This window comes from Saccopteryx bilineata, chromosome 9 (assembly GCF_036850765.1).
Source record: "Saccopteryx bilineata isolate mSacBil1 chromosome 9, mSacBil1_pri_phased_curated, whole genome shotgun sequence".
NCBI lineage: Eukaryota > Metazoa > Chordata > Mammalia > Chiroptera > Emballonuridae > Saccopteryx > Saccopteryx bilineata.
Window position 1 is genome coordinate 68,092,324 of NC_089498.1, and position 23,881 is coordinate 68,116,204.

The 23,881-nt window shown below is 38.3% G+C and overlaps 1 protein-coding gene across 3 annotated transcripts in view; it reads right to left on the reverse strand.

Moving 5' to 3' along the window:
* The window catches only part of CTNNA3 (catenin alpha 3), a 2,095,157-nt gene that overhangs the window by 386,254 nt on the left and 1,685,022 nt on the right, over positions 1–23,881 (reverse strand). For all 3 annotated transcript variants that reach the window (XM_066242416.1, XM_066242414.1, XM_066242415.1), the window contains exon 13: positions 17,145–17,296. In XM_066242416.1, the coding sequence (XP_066098513.1) occupies positions 17,145–17,296 (152 nt within the window). The remainder of the gene's footprint in view (positions 1–17,144; positions 17,297–23,881) is intronic.

Here is a 23,881-nt window from a genome sequence, read left to right on the forward strand (position 1 = left end):
ATTAGCTATTATTAATAAGACAGGTAATAGCAAATATTGGAGAGGCTGTGGAGAAAAAGGAACCCTCATACACTGTTGGTGGGAATGTAAAGTAATACAACCATTATGGGAGAAAGTATGGTGGTTCCTCAAAAAACTGAAAATAGAACTACTTTATGACCCAGCAATCCCTCTACTGGGTATATACCCCCAAAACTCAGAAACATTGATACATAAAGACACATGCAGCTCCATGTTTATTGCAGCATTGTTCACACTGACCAGGACATGGAAACAACCAAAAAGCCCGTCAATATATGACTGGATAAAGAAGATGTGGCACATATACACTATGGAATACTACTCAGCCATAAGAAATGATGACATCGGATCATTTACAGCAAAATGGTGGGATCTTGATAACATTATACGAAGTGAAATTAGTAAATCAGAAAAAACCAGGAACTGCATTATTCCATACGTAGGTGGGACATAAAAGTGAGACTGAGAGACATTGATAAGAGTGTGGCGGTTACAGGGGGAGGGGGGAGAGGGAAAGGGGAAGGGAGAGGGGGAGGGGCACAATGAAAACTAGAAAGAAGGTGACAGAGGACAATCTGACTTTGGGTGATGGGTATGCAACATAATTGAACGACAAGATAACCTGGACATGTTATCTTTGAATATATGTATCCTGATTTATTGGTGTCGCCCCATTAAAAAAATAAAATTATTTAAAAAAATAGGGGCAGAATAGGAGCTTGCACTCTTGGTTCCTGAGATTATCATTAGAGAGTAGAGAGCGGCCCTGGCCGGTTGGCTCAGCGGTAGAGCATTGGCCTGGCATGCGGGGGACCCGGGTTCGATTCCCGGCCAGGGCACATAGGAGAAGCACCCATTTGCTTCTCCACCCCCCTCCTTCCTCTCTGTCTCTCTCTTCCCCTCCCGCAGCCAAGGTTCCATTGGAGCAAAGATGGCCCGGGCTCTGGGGATGGCTCCTTGGCCTCTGCCCCAGGTGCTTGAGTGGCTCTGGTCACGGCAGAGCGACGCCCCAGAGGGGCAGAGCATCGCCCCCTGGTGGGCAGAGTGTCGCCCCTGGTGGGTGTGCCGGGTGGATCCCGTCGGGCGCATGCGGGAGTCTGTCTGACTGTCTCTCCCCGTTTCCAGCATCAGAAAAATACAAAAAAAAAAAAAAGAGAGAGTAGAGAGAAGAAAAAGGCCACGTGGAGGAGGCCAGGAGAAGCAGCCAAGATGGCGGAGTGTTGAGTGAGAAGCCAGTTAGTGCAGAGTTTGTGCAGGGAGAAGGAAGGAGTTGGCAAACAGAGGTGAATAAGTCTGGTGAGCTAGAAATCTTTGATTCTAGGAAACTCGGATAAGTCAGTAGCTTTGTGAGCACTGAATGTGAGTGGGTTTCGGAGCCCAGTGTGTGTTTTTACTTGCCCGCCGGGTGCAAGCTAGAATTAAAGAAGATGGCCCATCAGTTTTTGGCTCCATTGTTTCTTTACCGATTGTCCGAATCCAATGCGAACCTGCATGGGCCAGGCTGCTGTGATTGTGGCCCTGGCTACTGGTTTTACAGTCCCCAACTTATGGCTTAGCCGAACCATCATGTTAGCTATCCAGGGAACAGCAGCATACAAAGGGGGAACAACTTTATTAAGTCCCTGTAATCTACTGTCATTCTCCAGGTTCTGTCTGGTTTGCACACAGGCCATACCGAAGAGTTGTAAGGACTATGTGCTGGCCAGATGATCCCCACCTTTTCTAGTTCGAGGATTGTCGCTGTGACTTCTTTATAACCACCTGGCAGGTGGTACTGCTTAGTGTTAGTCACACGCCGAGGGATGGGTAATTGCAAAGGGGAATGTGATACGTGTCCCTGCAATAAGGCCTTCACAACCCTAATTCACAGCCGAAACTCGCCAGCTGTAGTTTCCAACCACAGTCCTTGCAAGACATCTATCCCCAAAATATATTTAGGAATAGGAGATACATACACCTTATATGGCTTAGGAGGCAGTCTCCCTATCCCCAATGGAATAGTTATTGGCTTCACTTGAACAGTTTGGCCCCCATAACCATCAATGGCCACTGGGGTCCCAGCAAACCGCTCTGGGCTCCCATAGAGGAGGGAACATTCTGCACCTGTATCCACCAAGGCCAAGACCCATTGAACATTGGAAGGGGACCAGTGGATAGCCAGTTCCACGTGTGGCCTCCGGTCCCCACCCATCCCCGTTAGACGGGTCCCTTGTCCCTTTTCTTATTCAAACTGGTACAATGGGTCTTGGGAGTTCTCTCCCTCGGCTGTCTCTATCATATAATCTTGTAGCCGAGCTGTCCGCACACCAAACGTTTTATCGGTAGCTGCTGGGGCCTTTCATCTCAGTGGCTGGAACTTCTGTTCTGGCTTAAGCTGCCGCCAAAGCTCCAAAAGAATTTTATTAGACTGGCCATCCAATTTCCCCTTATCTGCTTCAGCCGCAATCAATTCTACTCATCTGTGTTCGGGTAACCTTTATCGGCCTGTTTCCCTTGTTATTTGGGGGGGCAACATAGGCAGCAGCCCTCATTGTTTTATGATTCCGAGTGGCCTCCAGCTCTCCCAAATCTGCTACATCTGTGTAACTGTATTGATGGGCTGCCCCACATGGGGGCCCAAGATAGCCATAAGTGATCCAAAAAGGGCTGACGGGATGCTAACAAGGATAAATTCCCTCATTTTTGCTATAAACACTTCCTCGTCTGGCCCAGAGGACCCAGGTTCAAAAACAGCATTCTTTATACCTTGTTCTCAAAGGATCTTTACTAACCCACTGTAGCACTGCCACTGACTCATTGCCTCTGGCAATTCTCCAGCATTTTGACAGACCATATGAATGGCGGCCATCACCCATTCTAATAGGGTATGGTCTCCTGGGTTGCCATGGCAGTTCTGAAGACACTGCCTCAAGGAGGAGTGTGTGGTAATGGCAGCCAATTTCTCCATCTCTGTTCCGGAGAGCATGATACCATCTACCCTATGTTCCATAATCGTAGTAACCAGGCTACCAGGGATTAAGTAGGTTTCTGCCTAAATTGTGCCCCCAAGTCCATCAGCTCTGCTGGGTATGGGGCTGGACCACAGAGTGTTCCATTACCTGGGCAAGACGCTGTGGCTGCCTGAGGGATTCTTCGCTGCTGGGTTTTTACCTTCTTGGAGACCACTGGTCGGGCTCTCAGTGTACATATGGCAGCTTCAACCTGAGCCTTCTCATCCTCAGAAGAGGAGTTGCAAGCACATGCTCCTGCTGACTCAAAGCCAATCCACAGGCACGGATGCTGCTGCTCCTTTGTCGACCGTTTAGGCTCCTGTGCCTGCTGGCTTTTGGCCAGAAACTGAGAGCTCTTGAATCTGTAGTTATTTCTCCAACAACTGCCAGTGCAAACGTTCAGCTTCCAGGGCAAATTGCAACTCATGTACCTGTAATTTCTTCTCCAGTACTCAGTTCAATTCCAGCCTCTTCTGCGTTCGATTTGCAATTCATACTGAAATTTTCCTAGGCAGCTTCTTGTACAGAACTCCTGGTTTCCTCTTGAGTAAAGAACACCCAGCCCCTGGCCCTTGAAAGGACAGCCATGGGGAACCAGAGCAGCAACCAGTCCTCTACCCTACCCCTCAAGGGTGGTGGCCCCACAACAATCTCTGAATCCTGCTGCAAACTATGCTAGTTGTAAGGCCAGGAGCCACCATCGTGGCCATTCACATGCAGGTTCCTATGGATTCGGGCAGACGGTAAAGATATGGCAGAGTCGGAGGATTGTGGGCCATTCTGTTTATTGGTGTCTCACCAAGACAGGCAAGCCACAAGAGAACCAAGGGAAAAGCAGAAAACCTTTAATCCAATATACAAACAAGGAAGTCTCTGATACAAAGTCACTTATCTGAGCCATAATAGGATTTCTCATGAGAGTGCACCACCCACATCATGCAACAGTCAAGGGTGTGGGGAAAAGCTTAGTCTTAAAACTAAGCTTCAGGATATAACCACCGACCTGACCTGCATACAGCTTGTTCCCCACACCCAATGCAAACTATAAGCGAGCAAACATATATCAATTTAAAAACTTATTTGACCAACAACCACATATAGGGTATAAAATTGTTAACAAAATAGTGAGTTGAGGTAGAAAATGATCGTTAGTATTACACAAGAAATGTGTTGGGATAGGCAGTGAGTAAATCTGATTTCTTCTCCAACTCAAGCAGGAAGTGATATTTTCTTCTAAGAGTGGTTTTACTGTTGTTCTCTTTGTATCTATAGTAAGAAAACTAATTATGACAATTAAAATATAATTGAAAAAAAAAACATAGATAGTACTAAACCTTTTATTAGAGAAAGTACTGAGAGATAAGCAAAAGCCAACACTGGAGTTAACAGAATAGACCAGGGTGGTGGCAGCATTTTGTAGAACACATTGGAGCAAAGCAAATCTCCAAAGAAATCAATAAAGACTGCATTTAAAAATAAGTTGTTCAGAGGGCCCTGGCTGCTTGGCTCAGTGGTAGAGCATTGGCCTGGCATGCAGGAGTCCTGGGTTCGATTCCCGGCCAGGGCACAGGAGAAGTGCCCATCTGCTTCTCCACCTTTCCCCCTCTCCTTCCTCTCTGTCTTTCTCTTCCCCTCCCGCAGCCAAGACTCCATTGGAGCAAAGGTGGCCTGTGCACTGAGGATGGCTCTGTGGCCTCTGCCTCAGACACTAGAATGGCTCTGGTCACAACAGAGCAATGCCCCAGATGGACAGAGCATCGCCCCCTGGTGGGCATGCCGGGTGGATCCTGGTTGGGCGCATGCGGGAGTCTGTCTGACTGCCTCCCCGTTTCCAACTTCAGAAAAATACAAAAAAAAAATAAGTTGTTCAGAAAGAGCACAAAGACTAATGATTCTGCAGATAGTCATAAAGACAAAAGAAATAAGATACTTTCTAAGCAAAGACAGCACGGTTCAACAGCAAAAACTATTATAAGAATAGCAAAGAAAATGGGCTAGAATCAAAATTCATTAAAAGTCATTCACAACTAACATTATTATCAAAAGCCTATATGTAATCTTTACAATTGTCTAACTTTGTCCTAACAAAAGCACAGACTTTGCTTTCAGAGTTTGTGCTCAGTCATTGACAGGGTGTCAGGTTTATTTTGCTCTTCTTGTTCCTCCATTACAGGGTGAGGACAACATAGAATGCTCTAAGGGCATGCAAAAGAGAAAGGAGAAGACTGTTCAACCTTTCTTTTAGAACACTACATAGTTCAAAGCATTCTAACCTGTTTTCCTGCCCCAAACTCTCTACTTATATCTAAGTTCTGTGGAAGTGCACTGGTTCCAAAACAGACTGGAGTTTCCTCCAGCTCTAACTGGGGTAGTTAGCGCCTTGTCCCAGCTGCAGCCTTAGTCATCAGTTCCAGGAAACCCTGACACCAATGCACTGTGTGTCTAAACATACACTACCGACTTGGTTTTCTCTATCTCCAAACACAATGAACACATCTTATCAGTCCTCTAGTAACTAAGTCCCACAGTTGAAAAACTCACCATGGCTTCTGAGACAAGACTTTTGATTTTCTTCTCAATGTTTTTCATACCTCTGGTCAGTCTTCTTGGCTATTTCTTCCTTCTCACAAGAATTCTATATTCTACATGTGCTTGTTCCTGCATCTTTTTTTCTCTCTAATATACGCTCTCCAAGTGTAAGTGCATTCTATGATAAGGAAATCAAATTTTTATCATAGGCCAACTTTATACTCTAAGTTCTAACATCATATATGCAATGACCCATATGACATATCTGAAAAATAAGTAAATTTAATGTCTAATAAACCCAATAAAATGGAATTAAATTTGTGCCCAAACAGCTTTCTCCAGATCTCCCTTAGTTCATTTTGTCACATTTATACCCACACAATGGCCTAAAATAAGAAACCTAAGACAAATTTGTTTCCCTGATTTCATCCAATTTTACACCTATTCCCAGTAAATCCAGTCAATTTTATCTCCAAAGTAAATGTCAAATCTGTCCACTTCTTTTGCCCAGAGTCCAGCACTATCTAATACAGATCTAATGCAAACAACATATGTAATTTTTGTTAGTAGTCACATTAATAAAATAAATAATTATTTCTATGTGACAAATTGATAATATTTGGGATATATTTGGTTATATATATTAACATTAATTTGACTGTATAGCTATAAAAACAAATAAATGACATATTTTACATGCTTTTTTTTCTTTGAAGTCTTCAGAATTGGTTGTGGGTTTCACACTTGTATGGCACATCAATTCACACTTAGCCAAATTTGAAGCACTCGATAGCCACATGCAACTACTGTATTGAACTAATCTATGACAGTATCATCTTACTGCCTGGAAAGCTACAAAAGACCCATATCTGGTATTCTCACTTATACTCTTGCCAACCTCATCCTCAACAACATATTTGTCATGGGCTTATGAGAACTGCATACAACATAATTCCCTGCTTCTGCGATGAAACAATAATGGAACTAGGTAGACTTCCCTGTTCCTGTGTTGATAATACAAATCAAGTGAAACTAATTTAGCTGTTTCTCCAGGAAATATTTTCTTTGAAGAGAAAACTAATCCAGCTAAACAGATCAATAAATTATCAAGACTAACAAGTTCATTTGGATTAATTTCAAGATCCTCAATTCACTGTGTTCTCCCATCCAAATATACTAAATCACCAAATCCCAACCAGTTCTGCCTCTTGAAAGATGCACTTTAAAATCACTTTAAAATTTACAGTCCTTAAAATCCTGTAAAAAGCCTTACCTAATGTCCTCAGTTTCAAATAGTAAGACCTTGTCAAGGTGGCATTTTCTTTTACGGGACTAATTCTAATAAACTTAGTTTTGCTTGATTAGCATTTTTTTGGTGATTTTTTAGAAAGCCAACATTCAACAAAACAAGAAGAACTTTATTAAAATGAAAATGAGATCATGTCACCTGTTAAAGCTATTTTAATACTCCCCAATGCTTTGTAACAAAATTCAAACTGCTTTTCATATCTGACAAGGCCAAAAATAATCTAGTCTATGCCTAGCTCTCTAAAATTATATTATATCACTTTCCCTTCTATTCACTAAGTTTTAGACTCCTTCCTGTTCTTTAGGTAGAGTTAGTATTTCCCCAATCTTGTCATGTTTGCATTCACTCTGTTTTGCCTGCAACATTTTTCCATCTTTAAATTGTTCATTCATCTTGATTCTTATTAAATAAGTCAAATTTGATCTCCTCAGAGAGAATTTCTTGACTACTGTATTTAAAATGTTATCTCTTATGTCTATATTCTCTCCATAGCATCATCCTACTTCCTTCCTTCATATCACTCATTGTAATTGCTTTGTTTATTTCTCTTTCTTTACTTCTATCTCTTGCTACTAGACTATAAACTGCATAAGAATAGAAATCTTATATATCATATCCATCTCTATATGCTTAACTGTTTGACATTGATTGGCACACATTAAGCATTCAATAAAGTAATCAAAATGAATAAAATTCAATAAATAAGATAAAGAACAAGAGAGAGAGAGGGAGAAAGAGAGTTGGAAAGGTACAAAAAAGAAGGAAGAAAGGGCCTTCTAAATTATCAGATGTAAGCAAGACAACTGTGATTTTTTTCCCTTCAAACATTAAAACACTAAAGGAGGGAACTAGGACCCCACAGCTATAAAGCAGCTGCAACCAGGATCAAGATCTTCTGATTTCTAGTCTCGTGTTCATCAATCACAGCATAAAATACTGCCTTTCAGCCTTCTTTGATTGATGTGCTTCTTTGGGCTAACATGCAAAACTTCACTGAATAACGACACTGGGCATCTGAAGAAGAAAATGATTCTCTGTGCATTAATTGGTAAGCCCCTATCTTTTTGCATTTACATCTCCCACTTGCATTTTGATTAGCAATTTCTTCTGTCAATTTAACAGCAAAATCCTCTGTAATCAGTGCTATGTTATATTCTGGAACAGTCTCAATGAGTCCCTGAAGTTGGCAAGACATCATTTCAATCCCTTCACCTTGGCTGCTCTAGTGGTGAACATGCCTGACTGTCAGTCTGATTTCCTAAATCTCCTTAGAGATGTTAGGCAGTTCGAAATACTGCTGGCATATGCTTGGCTTCAGCTCATTGCCAGTATAAAAGTGCTGGTGGGTTCCAAACAGAAGCCTCATTTCCTTTCTATTATTATTGTCATTACTATTAAAGTAATTATCTTTATCATTCTTCTGAAGTCTTTTTTGGAGAGGTTTTATATTCTAAGAAAGAGCAATTCCTAAAAATCACAATTGATAAATACATTTAGTGAAGCATAAAAAATAAATTAGCCCTTGGTTAAAATTCCTATCCTAATCAATAAGTAAATATTTTGTAAAAGATTGTTATTTACCCAGTCATGAGTTTCTCCTTTCATTTTGCTAAAAGAATCTGTTTTCAAATATTAGGCAGCTTGAGGTACATGATTGTAGTGGGTGAGGTAGAGCGTTATGCCTGCACACAAACCCTACTGAATGAATCTTAAATACTTTGAGCTAAGCCTAGTAATTCTGTTTTTCCATTTGTCAAGGTTTTGTCTCATTGACATGGCATAAAAGTCTTAAGAATCCAGATTCTTCTGTTTTTTCAGGCTTCTTCCCCCTCTACACTAGAATAAAAGCACTCAGACTTAACTACAATTTTAAACATGCCTTTATTCTATATCCTTGCAAATGTCCTAAACAACAATTTTAACTACAAAAACCCTACTCATTTATCAAAGGTTAACTTCAATGTCAACAAATGGATATATCTTTGCATAATTTTTGCCATGGCAGAATTAAAATTTCTGTATTTCCAATGATGATTCTACATGCTTCCATTATAGTACTTGTCACAATAAATTTCTATCATTTGCTTATGTGTCTACTCCATAAGAATCTGTTACTTAAGAACAAAGAACATGCTGCATATACATATTTGTGTTCTGAAAACCAAGAACAGTGCTTGAAAGATAAAAAGTACTGAAATATTTTTTAAATGATTGACTAGGAGACTGTATAACAGAAAAAAAATTTCCTAATATCATACCCCCTTAAGCTACCTAGTTCATGAGATTTCATGTTCTACATATACTTCTCAAAACTTTTCTTCTATTTTATACTTCCTAGATATTACTATTTCAACGAAACATTTTAGAGAAAGGTATCAAAAAGATTGTTTAAATCTTAATATCTTAAATAAGCCATGGACACATTTATAGAAGACATTAAAATGTGGCAATTTAAAATCCCATTAAGTAGATTATTTAATTAATCATAACTTTCAAAACTTTGTTATTAAACAAATGATTACATGCAATAGTTTAAAAATATTTTTACTGAGTCATTATATGATATATTTAATAAACAGAAGGTTGTTTAACTTATAATCACAAAGTTATTAAGTAAAAAATATAACAGTGATGATGACAATGAAAATAAGATTATTATAACAAGTGAAGCACATAATATTTTCCCAAATAGGCAAGACATTATTTTCTATTATATAGGCTTCTTTTGACCTTTACACTCCTTCCATTGAAGGTGGGGTTTATGTTCCCTCCCCTTGAATCAGGGAGAACTTTAAATTGTTTGTAAGCAATAGATGTGGCATAGATGTGGCATATATGACAGTGCATGCTTTCAGAGATTAAGTTAGAAAAGGAAATAGTCTATGTGCCCTATTAACTGCAAACACTTATTCTTGCATTTCTAAAATGCCATGCAGAAAGCCCAACTATCTAGAAGCTGTCATGCTATGAAAAAACCAAACTATGTTAGAAGCTAAATGTAGTTTTCCTAAGTCTTCCAGGCCTCAGTCCAGATATCAGACATGTGAGTGAACAAGCCTGTGCTTTTTCTGAACTCCACAGTATCTGTTAGCATAAGGAATTATTGTTTTATACCAGTAAATTTAGGGTAACTTGTTAAACAACAATAATAACCAGAACAAAGAATGTGGCAAGAAATGGTTAGGAGTTCAACAATCCCATTTCTTCTTAGACAAAAAGGAAGCAGACATTCACCAGCTCTCTTGCACTTCATTTGGTCCCATTTGACTATTAGCCAATGAGATACAGAGGGAAATATGCCACATTGAGGTCTGGTTATCAGAGTTTCTGTTCAATCATTTACCATCTCTTTCCTCTCTGCAGTGACAGTGGAGGGCAGATTAAAAGATGGCAGTATCAAAAAACTGGAAATTGCTGAATCAGGGACTCATCATTACCTGGTAGAGACCTATCCGGGTAAACTGGCTAGCATCAGACCAACACATGAATGACAAATAAACCATCACTGAGCTACTGGGATTTGGAGGTTGTGTTATAGTAGCAAACATCTGTCACTCAGATTAAAACACAAATTCATTGTATTTGTTTTACTACATTGCAATTACTAATACAAATTCCTTGAGCACTTGCAATGCGCTAGAAAGTTTGCTTAATGCTATGCATGTTTTATCCCACTTAAACTCAGGTCATCATATTACTATGCAAGTTTATTTTTTCCCCTATTTTATAAATGCAAACTCTAAGCTTCGGACTTAATATGTCCAGGGTCATAAATATATTGTAAAGAAGGGGAATTTCTTTGAAGATGGAGCACTGTGGATCAAACTCCAAATCAGCTTGTCTTCCAAAAGTTAAATTAGCAAAATTGGTTGGAAGAAGTTAGCTATTTGTAAATGTATTTTGATGTAAATTTTTGTTAAACAGGTGCTCTGAATTTATTCCTAAACCACTCATTTCAGTAATAATACAGCATATGCAAAAAAAAAAAAAATCCCTGGTTTTATTTATATATTTTTAGTCAGTATATTACCATGGACTGGTTAAAATGTATTTATTTTACAGCCATTTTTAAGGGTTAGAAATAATTTTTGCTAAGTTATCTTTCTATATTTTATGACTTTAATTAAATTTCTGATTTCTGTTCCAAACACTGTAATATAAAACAGTATATAACACATTTTAAACATTAAATTTGTTGATAGTTTTGTGATTTTTTTCAGAGCCTATAAAACCAAGGTACTGATAATGGAGTATAATGTATGTAAAATGTACTTCAGCAGCAATTCTACCAACTCCATCCTCAAGAATCCTTTTTTTCCTTATAGCACAAGAACTAATGCATATCATCAAGAAGTCTTATCTGGGCTGTTCTACATGTGTTCAACGCCTTTAAAGAGGAATCCTGTCACCCTCACAGGTAAAAATGGACTTTCAGGACAGTTACATTATATCTAACTTTATTGAAACTTATACTGAGACAAATAACATGGATGCAGACATACATGTATATTTGAGATCTCGGTAGTGAACACAAAGTACAATACTTAGTAAAAACTTTATTACTTTCAAAACCATCTTAAATCAAGTGCATTTCAATTTTTTGTGAAAATTTGTATAAGTTAGTTTCCTATTGTCCACCACTTTTTATAATATAAAACATAATAAGTAACATTTCTCTTGCCCTTAATTCCGTGAGTTCCAGTGATTATGCTTCAAACAAATGTCAAATTTGGCACTCAAATCAATCACTTTATTTAATTGTAAAAAGTCTAACAACTGGTTTTATTTTAAAGATCTATGTCTGACCTGTGGTGGCACAGTGAGATAAAGCCTCAATCTGGAACACTGAGGTTGCCAGTTCGAAACCCTGGGCTTGCCTGGTCAAGGCATATATGAGAAGTTGATGCTTCCTGTTCCTCCTCTCTCTCTCTCTCTCTCTCTCTCTCTCTCTCTCTCTCTCTCCTCTCTGAAAATTGAATAAATAAAGTTTTTTAAAAAAAATCTAAAAATTCTTTGTTTCATATACCCTACATTTTTATATGGAGAGACAGACAATAAACAAACAAATTAGTATATAATACATCACTTGTCATGATAAACACTATGTAAACAAAAACTTGCATGACAAGATGGAGGGCAACTGAAGTGGGAGATGCTATTTTTATATATGATTCTATACAAGATTGACTCAGGATGTTACCTAAGGTAATGATAGATCTGACTATAGAAGTCTGGTGTACAAATTACTAGAGAAATCATATATAAGTGGAAAGATGCCAAGGTGTAGGCATGTCTACTCTAGGGCCTTAGAGGAACAGCCAGGGGGCTACGTGTCTGAATTGAAAAGAGCAAGGATGAGAGTTGTAGGGTAAGTGTTCTTCCACAAATTGCTCAAAAAGTGATTATTGGTATTTATGTTTATAAATTTATAAACAAAGGAAAATCAGTGAAGTAAGGGGCTCAGCTTTATAAAATCACTGGTGAGGAGCCACTGAGCCACTTCACCCGCAGGTGTTGTAAGGTACCAAAAACTACAGAATTAATATTAATATTTTAAGAGGGTTGGAGAACATTTTATTAATTTGGGTTAAGGTGTGCAGAGAAATTGTGAGAATAGTCTCTGTACTGTTTGATTGGCATAACCAGGATGGCCCTTGGCATTGTATTGTAAATGTAAAGGGGAGGAAAACATGGATCCCCAGACATTCCACCACACCTGTGGGGAAATAGATGAATGGCTAGCCAGGTGGAGGAAGAGAAAAGCCAAAATAAACCTTTTCTTATAACTATGAGCCATTTGCGGGCATTTGTCCCCATGAAAACTACGTCTCCTATGTAAATGCATGTGGTTAATACGTGTGACTCTAGACAGAGAGGTGGCAGATGAACACTAGAAAATATAAGAATGCCTTTTAATATGTAAAGAGACATCTTTCCACCAATGTATTGATTTGTAAATTTTTTTTTCTCCAAAAAGATGTATGGCTTGCAAATTGAACATAGTCCTATCATGTTAAAGAACATATGACTATAACCAATAGTGGTAAAGGGCTCCTAATTACAATTTTTGCTTCTGTACTTCTCACTTACAAAACTATAAAAACTAGGTAAAACAAAGGGCCTGCGCGCTCTCCCTCAGACCTCTATGGGAGTTCCTGCCGCTTGGCCAAGCTAGACAATAAAGCTTTGGTGTGTAATCGATGGACCTTGTTCGTGTCTTTAATGTTTCGGGTCCCTCCGTATTGGGCTTAACATCGGTAACAAAATATGTCCTGAACCAGGTGCCCAAAGACCCTGGGACCCTGGTTCTCATCCTATGACTTCCACTACCAGAGTGTGACCTCACTTAAGACCTTTTGCTATTATACTCCAGAATATTTCTCTCTCTCTCTCTCTCTCTTTCTTTTTTTTTTTTTTTTTGTGTGTGTGTGTGTGTGTGTGTGTGTGAGAGAGAGAGAGAGAGTGAGAGAGAGAGAGAGAGAGAGAAATACAGACAGACAGGCAAGCACAGACAGGAAGGAAGAGAGAAGAGAAGCATCAACTCATAGTTGCAGCACTTAAATTGTTCATTGATTGCTTTCTCATACATGTCTTAATCAGGGGGCTCCAGCTGAGCCTGTGACCCCTTGCTGAAGCCAGTGATCATGGGGTCATGTCTATGATCCTACACTCAAGCCAGTGACCCTGTGCACATGCTGCTGAGCCCATGCTCAAGCCAGATGAGCCTGTACTCAAGCCAGTGACCTCAGGGTTTTGAACCAGGGTCTTTAGCATCCCAGGCCGTCGCTCCATGTACTGTGCCACCACCTGGTCAAGCCAGAATATTTCCCTCTTTGAAACATCATCATGTACTTTATAGGTACTGGAAATGTAAAATTCTCAATATCTCTTCTATTAGTTACACAAAAGTGTCTAATCTAAAAGTCATCATTTCATAAATTTTATTTTTGAGATTCTTTCCTCTAGAAAATATACCTAACATTCTAAAAGTTATGTTTAAAATGTAGGCAGAAAGCCAAACAACTTATTTGAGTTAAGTGATTGACACACTGTAAGACTTTTTTTAAGGATAAAAACAATATATAAAGTAATAACATCTTACTAGATTTAATATTTAAAAAAATTGGCTAATTTATTTAATTACTAATACAAATTTATTTATAATATTTGATATAAATCTTTTAATAATGAACTTATCAGAAACAAACAACCACCACAAAAAATCCATAAGATTCCACAACTAACATCTTCCCCATATAATTCAGTTCACACTAGCCATTTCCTCTGAAGGTGTTTTCAAACAGAGATGCTGGGTTTCTAGTATTCAACTACTTTTTTATTCAAAGGCTCTGAGCAGCACGAGTGTCGAGTTCTCTAAGTGCAGGACTAGTCTGATCAAAGCCCTTTTGACCATGGACTTGTCTGCCACTCCAGAAGCTTTGACCCTTTGGTGATAGAGCACTTTCCAGAATGACTTCAAGCTGAACATTTTTGTCCCAGCATGAGCAACAGAGATCACTGACTAGTGCTGCTTTGTCACTGAAAACCATCATGTTTCTCAATGAACACTCTTTCTTACTCTACCCACCTCTGTTCCCTTAGTCAAAAGTCTCTTCAAATGGTGTACATATGGAGAAGGCCATTAAGTGTACTGACAGCGTCAAATTTCAGCATTTGCTGGCCAATGGCAGCAGACATTTCAGTTCTTCCTTACCTCAAACTCCACTTTCAGAGAAAACAGCAATTCTTCCCAGTAACGTTTGATTTAAATTTGCATATAAAGCTAAAGTTACTTTGCTGCTAGTCTTTCATTAAGTTTTCTTAAAAAGCCCCCTGGGGACTGGCTTCTTTACAAACCAGTTTTGACACTATAAAGAAGCCATATCACTTCCAAAAAGAACAGAGTGTTTTAACTGGGATTCTCTGGCAAGAGTTCTGTGAGAGTGAACAGTAGAGTGACTAAGATGAATGCAGGAAATCTGCTTAAATGGAAAGGAGTAAGGTCTTTGTATGTTTAATAAATTTGAAATGGTACTTGAATAGATTCTCCACAGTCAACAAAGGACCTGCGAAGCAAGAAGAGAGAAAGCTACCATTTGATGGCAGGCCCATGGAGAGAAAATGTTCCGTGTGGTTGGAAAACTGGCTTGATGAGGACCTGTGATCATTAGTGCCTGAGTACTGCACACTGTCACCCAGGGGGTAGAGGTGACATGCCATGGCCTCAAGTAGCCCACTCAAGGCCCAGAAACTAGAGTGAGCATAATTTATTATCCAAATTGGATACTTCTGAAAGTGAAAGGTGGTATAATCAAATTTTTCCCAAGGAAACCAACACATATACTCACCCTTATTCTCTGTATGTTAAACTCACTAGCAAACACTTATTTTATGAAAATTCATTTATAACCCAATAATCTTTGGACAAATTGTTACTACTATAACATAAAGAATAGAAAAATTAAAATTGCTGAATAAAGTGGATGAATTTCAACATTGTACAGACCTCAAAAATAGAATTTTAAAGGTATAATAATCAAAGGCCAGGGTAAAATCAAATTTTACCTGATGAATAAATAACAAAAAATATAAGGACATTGTCAAAAGTTCTATTTAGCCTCTAGAGAAGGATGAGTTCTAATAACTAAAAGCCTATTTGCAAAGTAGTAGGGTGTATATATAATACTGGCAATGAAAGAAGCACAGATAATTTGACATACAATAGAAGAAGTAAGAATGTTAGAATACTTAGAAGAACTGGAAGCCCTCAGGGTGGGAAAGAGGGTAGAAAAAGGAGCCTGGAGCTCCGTTTTGGGAACAGAAAAAATTAGCAAGAAAATTAGAAAGACAATCTTAATATTCAAATAAATTGATCTATTGGATTTACAAGGGGAAACTAATAAAGGGTGGCTGAATCCTTGCGAAAGCCAATCCAGATTGTAGTGTGGAGCTGAAACAGAGTATCTAAGACAAAGGGCAGTCAAGTGTTTCTATAATGAGCCAGAAAGAAATTGCTTGATGTGCTATAAATAAGTCATTTTGGTAATAAGGAAATCTAAAAATAATGGAACGTCCAAAGGGGATACATTACAGGACATTTTTAAAATCCCTATTGCAGGGAAAAAAAATGCATCCCAACCCTGGTTTACCTATGCTAGACCAATGGTTTAACTTTTCAAGTATCTACCTAAGATACTAGAAATATAAGGGTTTCACTCTATTTGCTGAAGTTTATGTGTTTTCTTCACTCTCAGTGTTTCTGTCCAGTTCCACATATACTCCCAACTTTGGGTTATTACTAAGCCACTAGTGCACGCACAGGTCAGGTATAAAATCTTTTGTTAAGAAAAGAACATATTTGGTAAAGGTACTTGGAGTTCAGGCATAGGACTGGTACAGTGCCACAATTCCCAATTACATATAAACAAATACTTCCAGGTTGCTCACAAACATGTATCTTGAGTTTTCCTTTTTATATGTATGGTTGATTTGCTTTCAAGTTTTTTCAAGCTCTAAAACACTAGATCTTATATCTTGTCACCTCTAGTTTTTCTGTACAATTTCTTCCATAAGCTTTCCAGACTCTTTGACTTTTGTTGACCCCCTTTTCTTACAAGGTCCTCAAGTGACTCCATATTTATGGACTGCTCAGTGTAACCTAATTATTATATCTAGGCTCATTGGATACTACTGATGCTCTTTCTCTATCTCCATGACACTCCTAGTTCCATATTATACTCCTAAGAACAGTCAAATCCAGAGGCTTTCAAATTGAACTCTACTCATACTTAATTATTTTCACTCGCCAGTCTGACTGAACCTTCTTACTGCAAGCCCCTGCCACTCTGCCAGAGGGTTGTGTATTTTGACCACAAGGGCTTGATTGGCTGAGGTAGAGACTCTGGTAACACCTGTGAAAAGAGGTAGCCTTTAACCAAGAATGAATAGGTGGGTAAATTGGATTGTGTGTGAAAATTCTGAGGTATAGTCTGTAGTACCCCCACCCAAGTTCACCAGCAGTATCAAGCCCCATAAATGACTCATAAATCCACCTCATTTCTGCACACAAGGTAGTTAAGTGCTCTCATTTGCATAAGTTATAACCAATTGCACAAGTAAAAGTATTGTTCATGACAGTTGATCTGACTTTGGGGATGCATATAAATTTCTAAATTTCTAACGGATTTCAGCATTAACACTATGGCGTAGACACAAAACATGTCTTGTGACTGTTCCAGGCATTCCAGATGGTAAGGAGTGTTGCAATAATTCAATGAAAGGTAAAACAAACTTACCCGAATCATCATGACAGAACATCTGATATCATGAATTGTATCATAAATCTTCTTTGAGATGTCCACAAATTGATTATCATCAAACACATCCAAAGAGTTTTTATTAAGGGCTTCCAGGGCAACATTCACTTGTGTTACAAACTCAGGAATTGCTGTTAAAATTGATAAGAGAGAAAAGATTGTCCTGTTTATATTTTCTGATTTCTGGACATTCCAGGAAATGGAGAGTCATATTTTTAAACAAATATTAGATTAATATAATTCTAATTATTTTTTAACATAGAGAAACAAACCATTCTGGCAGAATAATCTTGAATCTTTGAAAAATAAAAAGAATCAATGACCAAAAGAAACATTTTTATAGAAATATTTTAAAAGATTGTTTCTCCTTTATGTCATTTTTGTTTGTAGCCATGCCTAAAAACAAGATATAATTATTTCTCATCTTATCCAACATGAGTCCCAAGAAATTACAGAAAGAATTGATGTGGATAACAGTTGAAATTGTAAACATAAAAATATTTAAAAATAGAGTAAGGAGAGAGAAATGCTGTGCTGTGAAGGGTGATCCCGATATCTCCCCTTGAAATTTCAAAAAATTCAACAACTAAAGACAGAAAAAAATCTCAGAAGCACCTGAAATATACACACACCAGATAAAGGTATGACTGGGCGAAAAGGTGGCTGAATATGTAATCCACTCTGAAGGAAGTAAGACGGAGAACCGAGTATTTCGCTTTCCTCACTGATCTGAGGAAGGAGCGTTTTTGTCTGAAGCCCAGCAAAGCAGAGGATCGGAGGCAGAGGGAAGGAGCAGGGCTAGGGTGGATGATCAAGCAGAAGAAAGACCACGCTAGCTCTGACTGGGATCGCAGAGGAGGGGCACGCACGGGTGGCAGCCTCCAACAAAGGTTCCTGAGGCAGGGTGTCCGGCAGAAGCCGCCACCGGTGCCAGCAGCCTTGTGCGCTCTCAGCTATGCGACCATGGGTGGTGCGTGAGTGGCTTCACCTCGCACCACTGGCTTGGGCACCTACATGCGTGGGTTGGAGGGCTTAGCCCAAGATTATCAGCAATAAGCATCTGTATGGGCTGTTGCCAGTGTCTTTGTGCATTCCCAGCTCCACCACCAGCACGGGAAGTATGCAAAGGCCTGGATCCCTGCGTCTGGGACTGTGCAGGTGGGGCACCTTCACCAGTGGATACAGGCATCAAAGCACATTCCCAAATTTCCAGCACTAACTGAGATCACAGGCGCTGTCCGCCTAAGTGCCTAAGGTGGGCGGATACAGGGCCTCTGTGTGCACTGCTGAAGTCTTGGGGATTGGGCAAACACATGGCTTGCTGCAGGCTACCAAACAGTGCACAAAGGAGAAGCCTGTGGACATTAGAACCCTGGAGTGCTGAGGCATACTAGACATGCCCAGGGGCCCTTAGAAACTTGATCTGCAATCAACTCTCAGCCCACCCCCACACATTGAAACATGCTAGATCTGTCCACTGGCCCTAAGAAAGGCACTAGATGTGCAATCGGCCCCGAGCCCTGCCTGCTCTCAGCCGCGCTGGTTGACACAGCCTTACCCCAGAACTGTGCTTTAAGCAATACTGGAGAAAGGAACTACCTACTTTTAGAGCCTCTTGCTCTGCAAGCAGTGGCTGGGGCGATCCTCACAACTACGTCCCCAGGCTGCCAGCTCCTATGAGAGACACTGAGAGGCACCTGAGTCTCCTATTGTCAGAGCCTCCAAGCCCTAACAAGCCCCACCTACCAACGGTATTGTTGCCCAGCCTATGTCATTGCCATAGTGACACAAAGGCAAATCTCTACTCAAGAGTCCCACAGGGGCAAAACCTGTATAGTACAGCACCACCTGATGAAAAATGGAAGAATCTACCTCTCAAAACCAGAAAAAAATTACATTTTTTTCTTTCTCTCTTTTTTTCTTTTTTCATTTTGGTCATTTTATCTTCTTTTCTCTTTATTCTTTCCTTTTCCTTTTGAATTTCATTATCCATAGTTGTTACATTTTTCATTCTTGTTTTTTATGAGGGTTTCATTTAAAAAACCTTTACTATTTTTTTCTGATTCAATCATCAATTATCAACAAATATATTTTAGATTTATATTTTTCTTTGTGGCATTTGTGTGTTTTTGACTTCATTGTTTATCTCTTTTGTCATCTTTCCTCAGTTCCTTGCTTCTTGTTCACTGTAGCTTTTGTTCCACTTATAACTATATAATTTTCATTATTTCACTGTATCTTTTCAATTTTTATTTTATCTTTTCAATTATCTCGTATTAGTGTTATTAACAATACCACTTTCAAATGTCATTAAGGAAAAATAAATCAAATATGGATACAAAAGACAGACATGTAGCTAAGATAGATGATGAAAAGTCTCTAGAAAAAATTTTCAGTTATTTAGAAACCTTGGATTAAAATGACAGAGAATTAAAAATTGAAGTCTTAAAAATACTAAGGGAAATACAAGAAAGCACAGAAAGGCAATTTAGAGAACTCAAAAAACAATTCTTTTTTTTTTTTTTTTAATAAATTTTTATTAATGGTAATGGGATGACATTAATAAATCAGGGTACATATATTCAAAGAAAACATGTCTAGGTTATTTTGTCATCAAATTATGTTGCAAATCCCCCGCCCAAAGTCAGATTGTCCTCCGTCACCCTCTATCCAGTTCTCTGTGCCCCTCCCCCTCCCCCTAACTCTCCCTCCCTCCCTCCCATGTCCTCCTCCCCCCCCACCCTTGGTAACCACCACACTCTTGTCCATGTCTCTTAGTCTCATTTTTATGTTCCACCAATGTATGGAATCATGTAGTTCTTGTTTTTTTCTGATTTGCTTATTTCACTCCTTATAATGTTATCAAGATCCCACCATTTTGCTGTAAATGATCTGATGTCATCATTTCTTATGGCTGAGTAGTATTCCATAGTGTATATGTGCCACATCTTCTTTATCCAGTCTTCTATTGAAGGGCTTTTTGGTTGTTTCCATGTCTTGGCCACTGTGAACAGTGCTGCAATGAACATGGGGCTACATGTGTCTTCACGTATCAAGGTTTCTGAGGTTTTGGGGTATATACCCAGTAGAGGGATTGCTGGGTCATAAGGTAGTTCTATTTGCAGTTTTTTGAGGAACCACCATACTTTCCTCCATAATGGTTGTACTACTTTACAGTCCCACCAACAGTGAATGAGGGTTCCTTTTTCTCCACAGCCTCTCCAACATTTGCTATTACCCGTCTTGTTGATAATAGCTAATCTAACAGGGGTGAGGTGGTATCTCATTGTAGTTTTGATTTGCATTTCTCTAATAACTAATGAAGCTGAGCATCTTTTCATATATCTGTTGGCCATTTGTATCTCTTCCTGGGAGAAGTGTCTGTTCATGTCCTCTTCCCATTTTTTTATTGGATTGCTTGTTTGTTTGTTGTTGAGTTTTATGAGTTCTTTGTAAATTTTGGATATTAGGCCCTTATCTGAGCTGTCGTTTGAAAATATCAGTTCCCATATAGTTGGCTGTCTGTTTATTTTGATATCAGTTTCTCTTGCTGAGCAAAAACTTTTAATTCTGATGTAGTCCCATTCATTTATCTTTGCCTTCACTTCTCTTGCCATTGGAGTCAAGTTCATAAAATGTTCTTTAAAACCCAGGTCCATGATTTTAGTACCTATGTCTTCTTCTATGTACTTTATTGTTTCAGGTCTTATATTTAGGTCTTTGATCCATTTTGAATTAATTTTAGTACACGGGGACAGGCTGTAGTCGAGTTTCATTCTTTTGCATGTGGCTTTCCAGTTTTCCCAACACCATTTGTTGAAGAGGCTTTCTTTTCTCCATTGTGTGTTGTTGGCCCCTTTATCAAAGATTATTTGACCATATATATGTGGTTTTATTTCTGGGCTTTCTATTCTGTTCCATTGGTCTGAGTGTCTATTTTTCTGCCAATACCATGCTGTTTTGATTATCGTGGCCCTATAATATAGTTTAAAGTCAGGTATTGTAATGCCCCCAGCTTCATTCTTTTTCCTTAGGATTGTTTTGGCTATTCGGGGTTTTTTATAGTTCCATATAAATCTGATGATTTTTTGTTCCATTTCTTTAAAAATCTCATAGGGATTTTGATGGGAATTGCATTAAATTTGTATATTGCTTTGGGTAATATGGCCATTTTGATTATATTTATTCTTCCTATCCAAGAACAAGGAATATTTTTCCATCTCATTGTATCTTTTTCGATTTCCCTTAACAATGCTTGTAATTTTCATTATATAGGTCCTTTACGTTCTTTGTTATGTTTATTCCTAGGTATTTTATTTTTTTTTGTTGCAATCGTGAAGGGGATTATTTTTTTGAGTTCGTTTTCTAATATTTCATTGTTGGCATATAGAAAGGCTATGGACTTTTGTATGTTAATTTTGTATCCTGCGACCTTACTGTATTGGTTTATTGTTTCTAATAATCTTTTTGTGGAGTCCTTCGGGTTTTCGATGTATAGGATCATATCATCAGCAAAAAGTGATAGCTTTACTTCTTCTTTTCCGATATGGATGCCTTTTATTTCTTTGTCTTGTCTGATTGCTCTGGCCAGAACTTCTAGCACCACGTTGAATAAGAGTGGAGAGAGTGGACAACCCTGTCTTGTTCCTGATTTAAGGTAGAAAGTCCTCAGTTTTATGCCGTTTAATAGGATGTTGGCTGATGGTTTATCATATATGGCCTTTATCATGTTGAGATATTTTCCTTCTATACCCATTTTGTTGAGAGTTTTAAACATAAAATTGTGTTGTATTTTATCAAAAGCCTTTTCTGCATCTATTGATAAGATCATGTGGTTTTTGTTCTTTGTTTTGTTGATATGGTGTATTACGTGAACCGTTTTGCGTATGTTGAACCATCCTTGAGATTCTGGGATGAATCCCACTTGATCATGATGTATTATTTTTTTAATATGTTGTTGTATTCGGTTTGCCAGTATTTTGTTTAGTATTTTAGCATCTGTATTCATTAGAGATATTGGTCTGTAGTTTTCTTTCTTTGTGCCATCCTTGCCAGGTTTTGGTATGAGGGTTATGTTGGCCTCATAAAATGTGTTTGGAAGTATTGCTTCTTCTTCAATTTTTTGGAAGACTTTGAGTAGAATAGGAACCAAGTCTTTTTTGAATGTTTGATAGAATTCACTGGTATAACCGTCTGGGCCTGGACTTTTATTTTTGGGGAGATTTTTAATAGTTTTTTCTATTTCCTCCCTGCTGATTGGTCTGCTTAGGCTTTCTGCTTCTTCATGACTCAGTCTAGGAAGGTTGTATTGTTCTAGGAATTTATCCATTTCTTCTAGCTTGTTGTATTTGGTGGCATATAATTTTTCATAGTATTCTACAATAATTCTTTGTATTTCTATGATGTCTGTGGTGATCTCTCCTCTTTCATTTTGGATTTTCTTTATTTGAGTCCTGTGTCTTTTTTCCTTGGTGAGTCTTGCCAAGGGTTTGTCAATTTTGTTGATCTTTTCAAAGAACCAGCTCCTTGTTTTATTGATTTTTTTCTATAGTTTTTCTGTTCTCTATTTCATTTATTTCTGCTCTGATTTTTATTATCTCCTTTCTTCGGCTGGTTTTGGGTTGTCTTTGTTCTTCTTTTTTCTAGTTCCTTAAGGTATGAGGTTAAGTGGTTTACTTCGGCTCTCTCTTGTTTGTTCATATAGGCCTGAAGTGATATGAACTTTCCTCTTATTACTGCTTTTGCTGCATCCCAGAGATTCTGATATGTCGTATTTTCATTTTCATTTGTCTGTATATATCTTTTGATTTCTGCACTTATTTCTTCTTTGACCCATTCATTTTTTAGAAGTATGTTGTTTAGTTTCCACATTTTTGTGAGTTTTTCCCCCTCTTTTTTGCAGTTGAATTCTAGTTTCAAGGCTTTATGATCAGAAAATATGCTTGGTACAATTTCAATTTTTCTAAATTTGCTGATATTGTCTTTGTGGCCCAACATATGGTCAATTCTTGAGAATGTTCCATGTACACTAGAGAAAAATGTATACTCTGTCGCTTTGGGATGAAGTGTCCTGTAGATGTCTATCATATCCAGGTGTTCTAGTATTTCGTTTAAGGCCACTATATCTTTATTGATTCTCTGTTTGGATGACCGATCTAGAGCCGTCAGCGGTGTATTGAGGTCTCCAAGTATGATTGTATTATTGTTAGTTTTTGTTTTAAGGTCAATAAGTAGCTGTCTTATATATTTTGGTGCTCCTTGGTTTGGTGCATATATATTAAGGATTGTTATGTCTTCTTGATTCAACTTCCCTTAATCATTATGAAATGACCATTTTTGTCTCTGAGTACTTTTTCTGTCTTGTAGTCAGCATTATTAGATATGAGTATTGCTACGCCTGCTATTTTTTGGGTGTTGTTTGCTTGGAGTATTGTTTTCCAGCCTTTCACTTTGAATTTGTTTTTATCCTTGTTGCTTAGATGTGTTTCTTGTAGGCAGCATATAGTTGGATTTTCTTTTTTAATCCATTCTGCTACTCTGTGTCTTTATTGGTAAGTTTAATCCATTTACATTTAGTGTACTTATTGACACTTGTGGGTTCCCTACTGCCATTTTATAAATTGCTTTCTGTTAGTTTTGTATCTAGTTTGATTCTTCTCTTTTGTTTTTCTATCATTTGTTTTTGTTTGTTTGTGTTCCATACTTCTTTCCTCTGT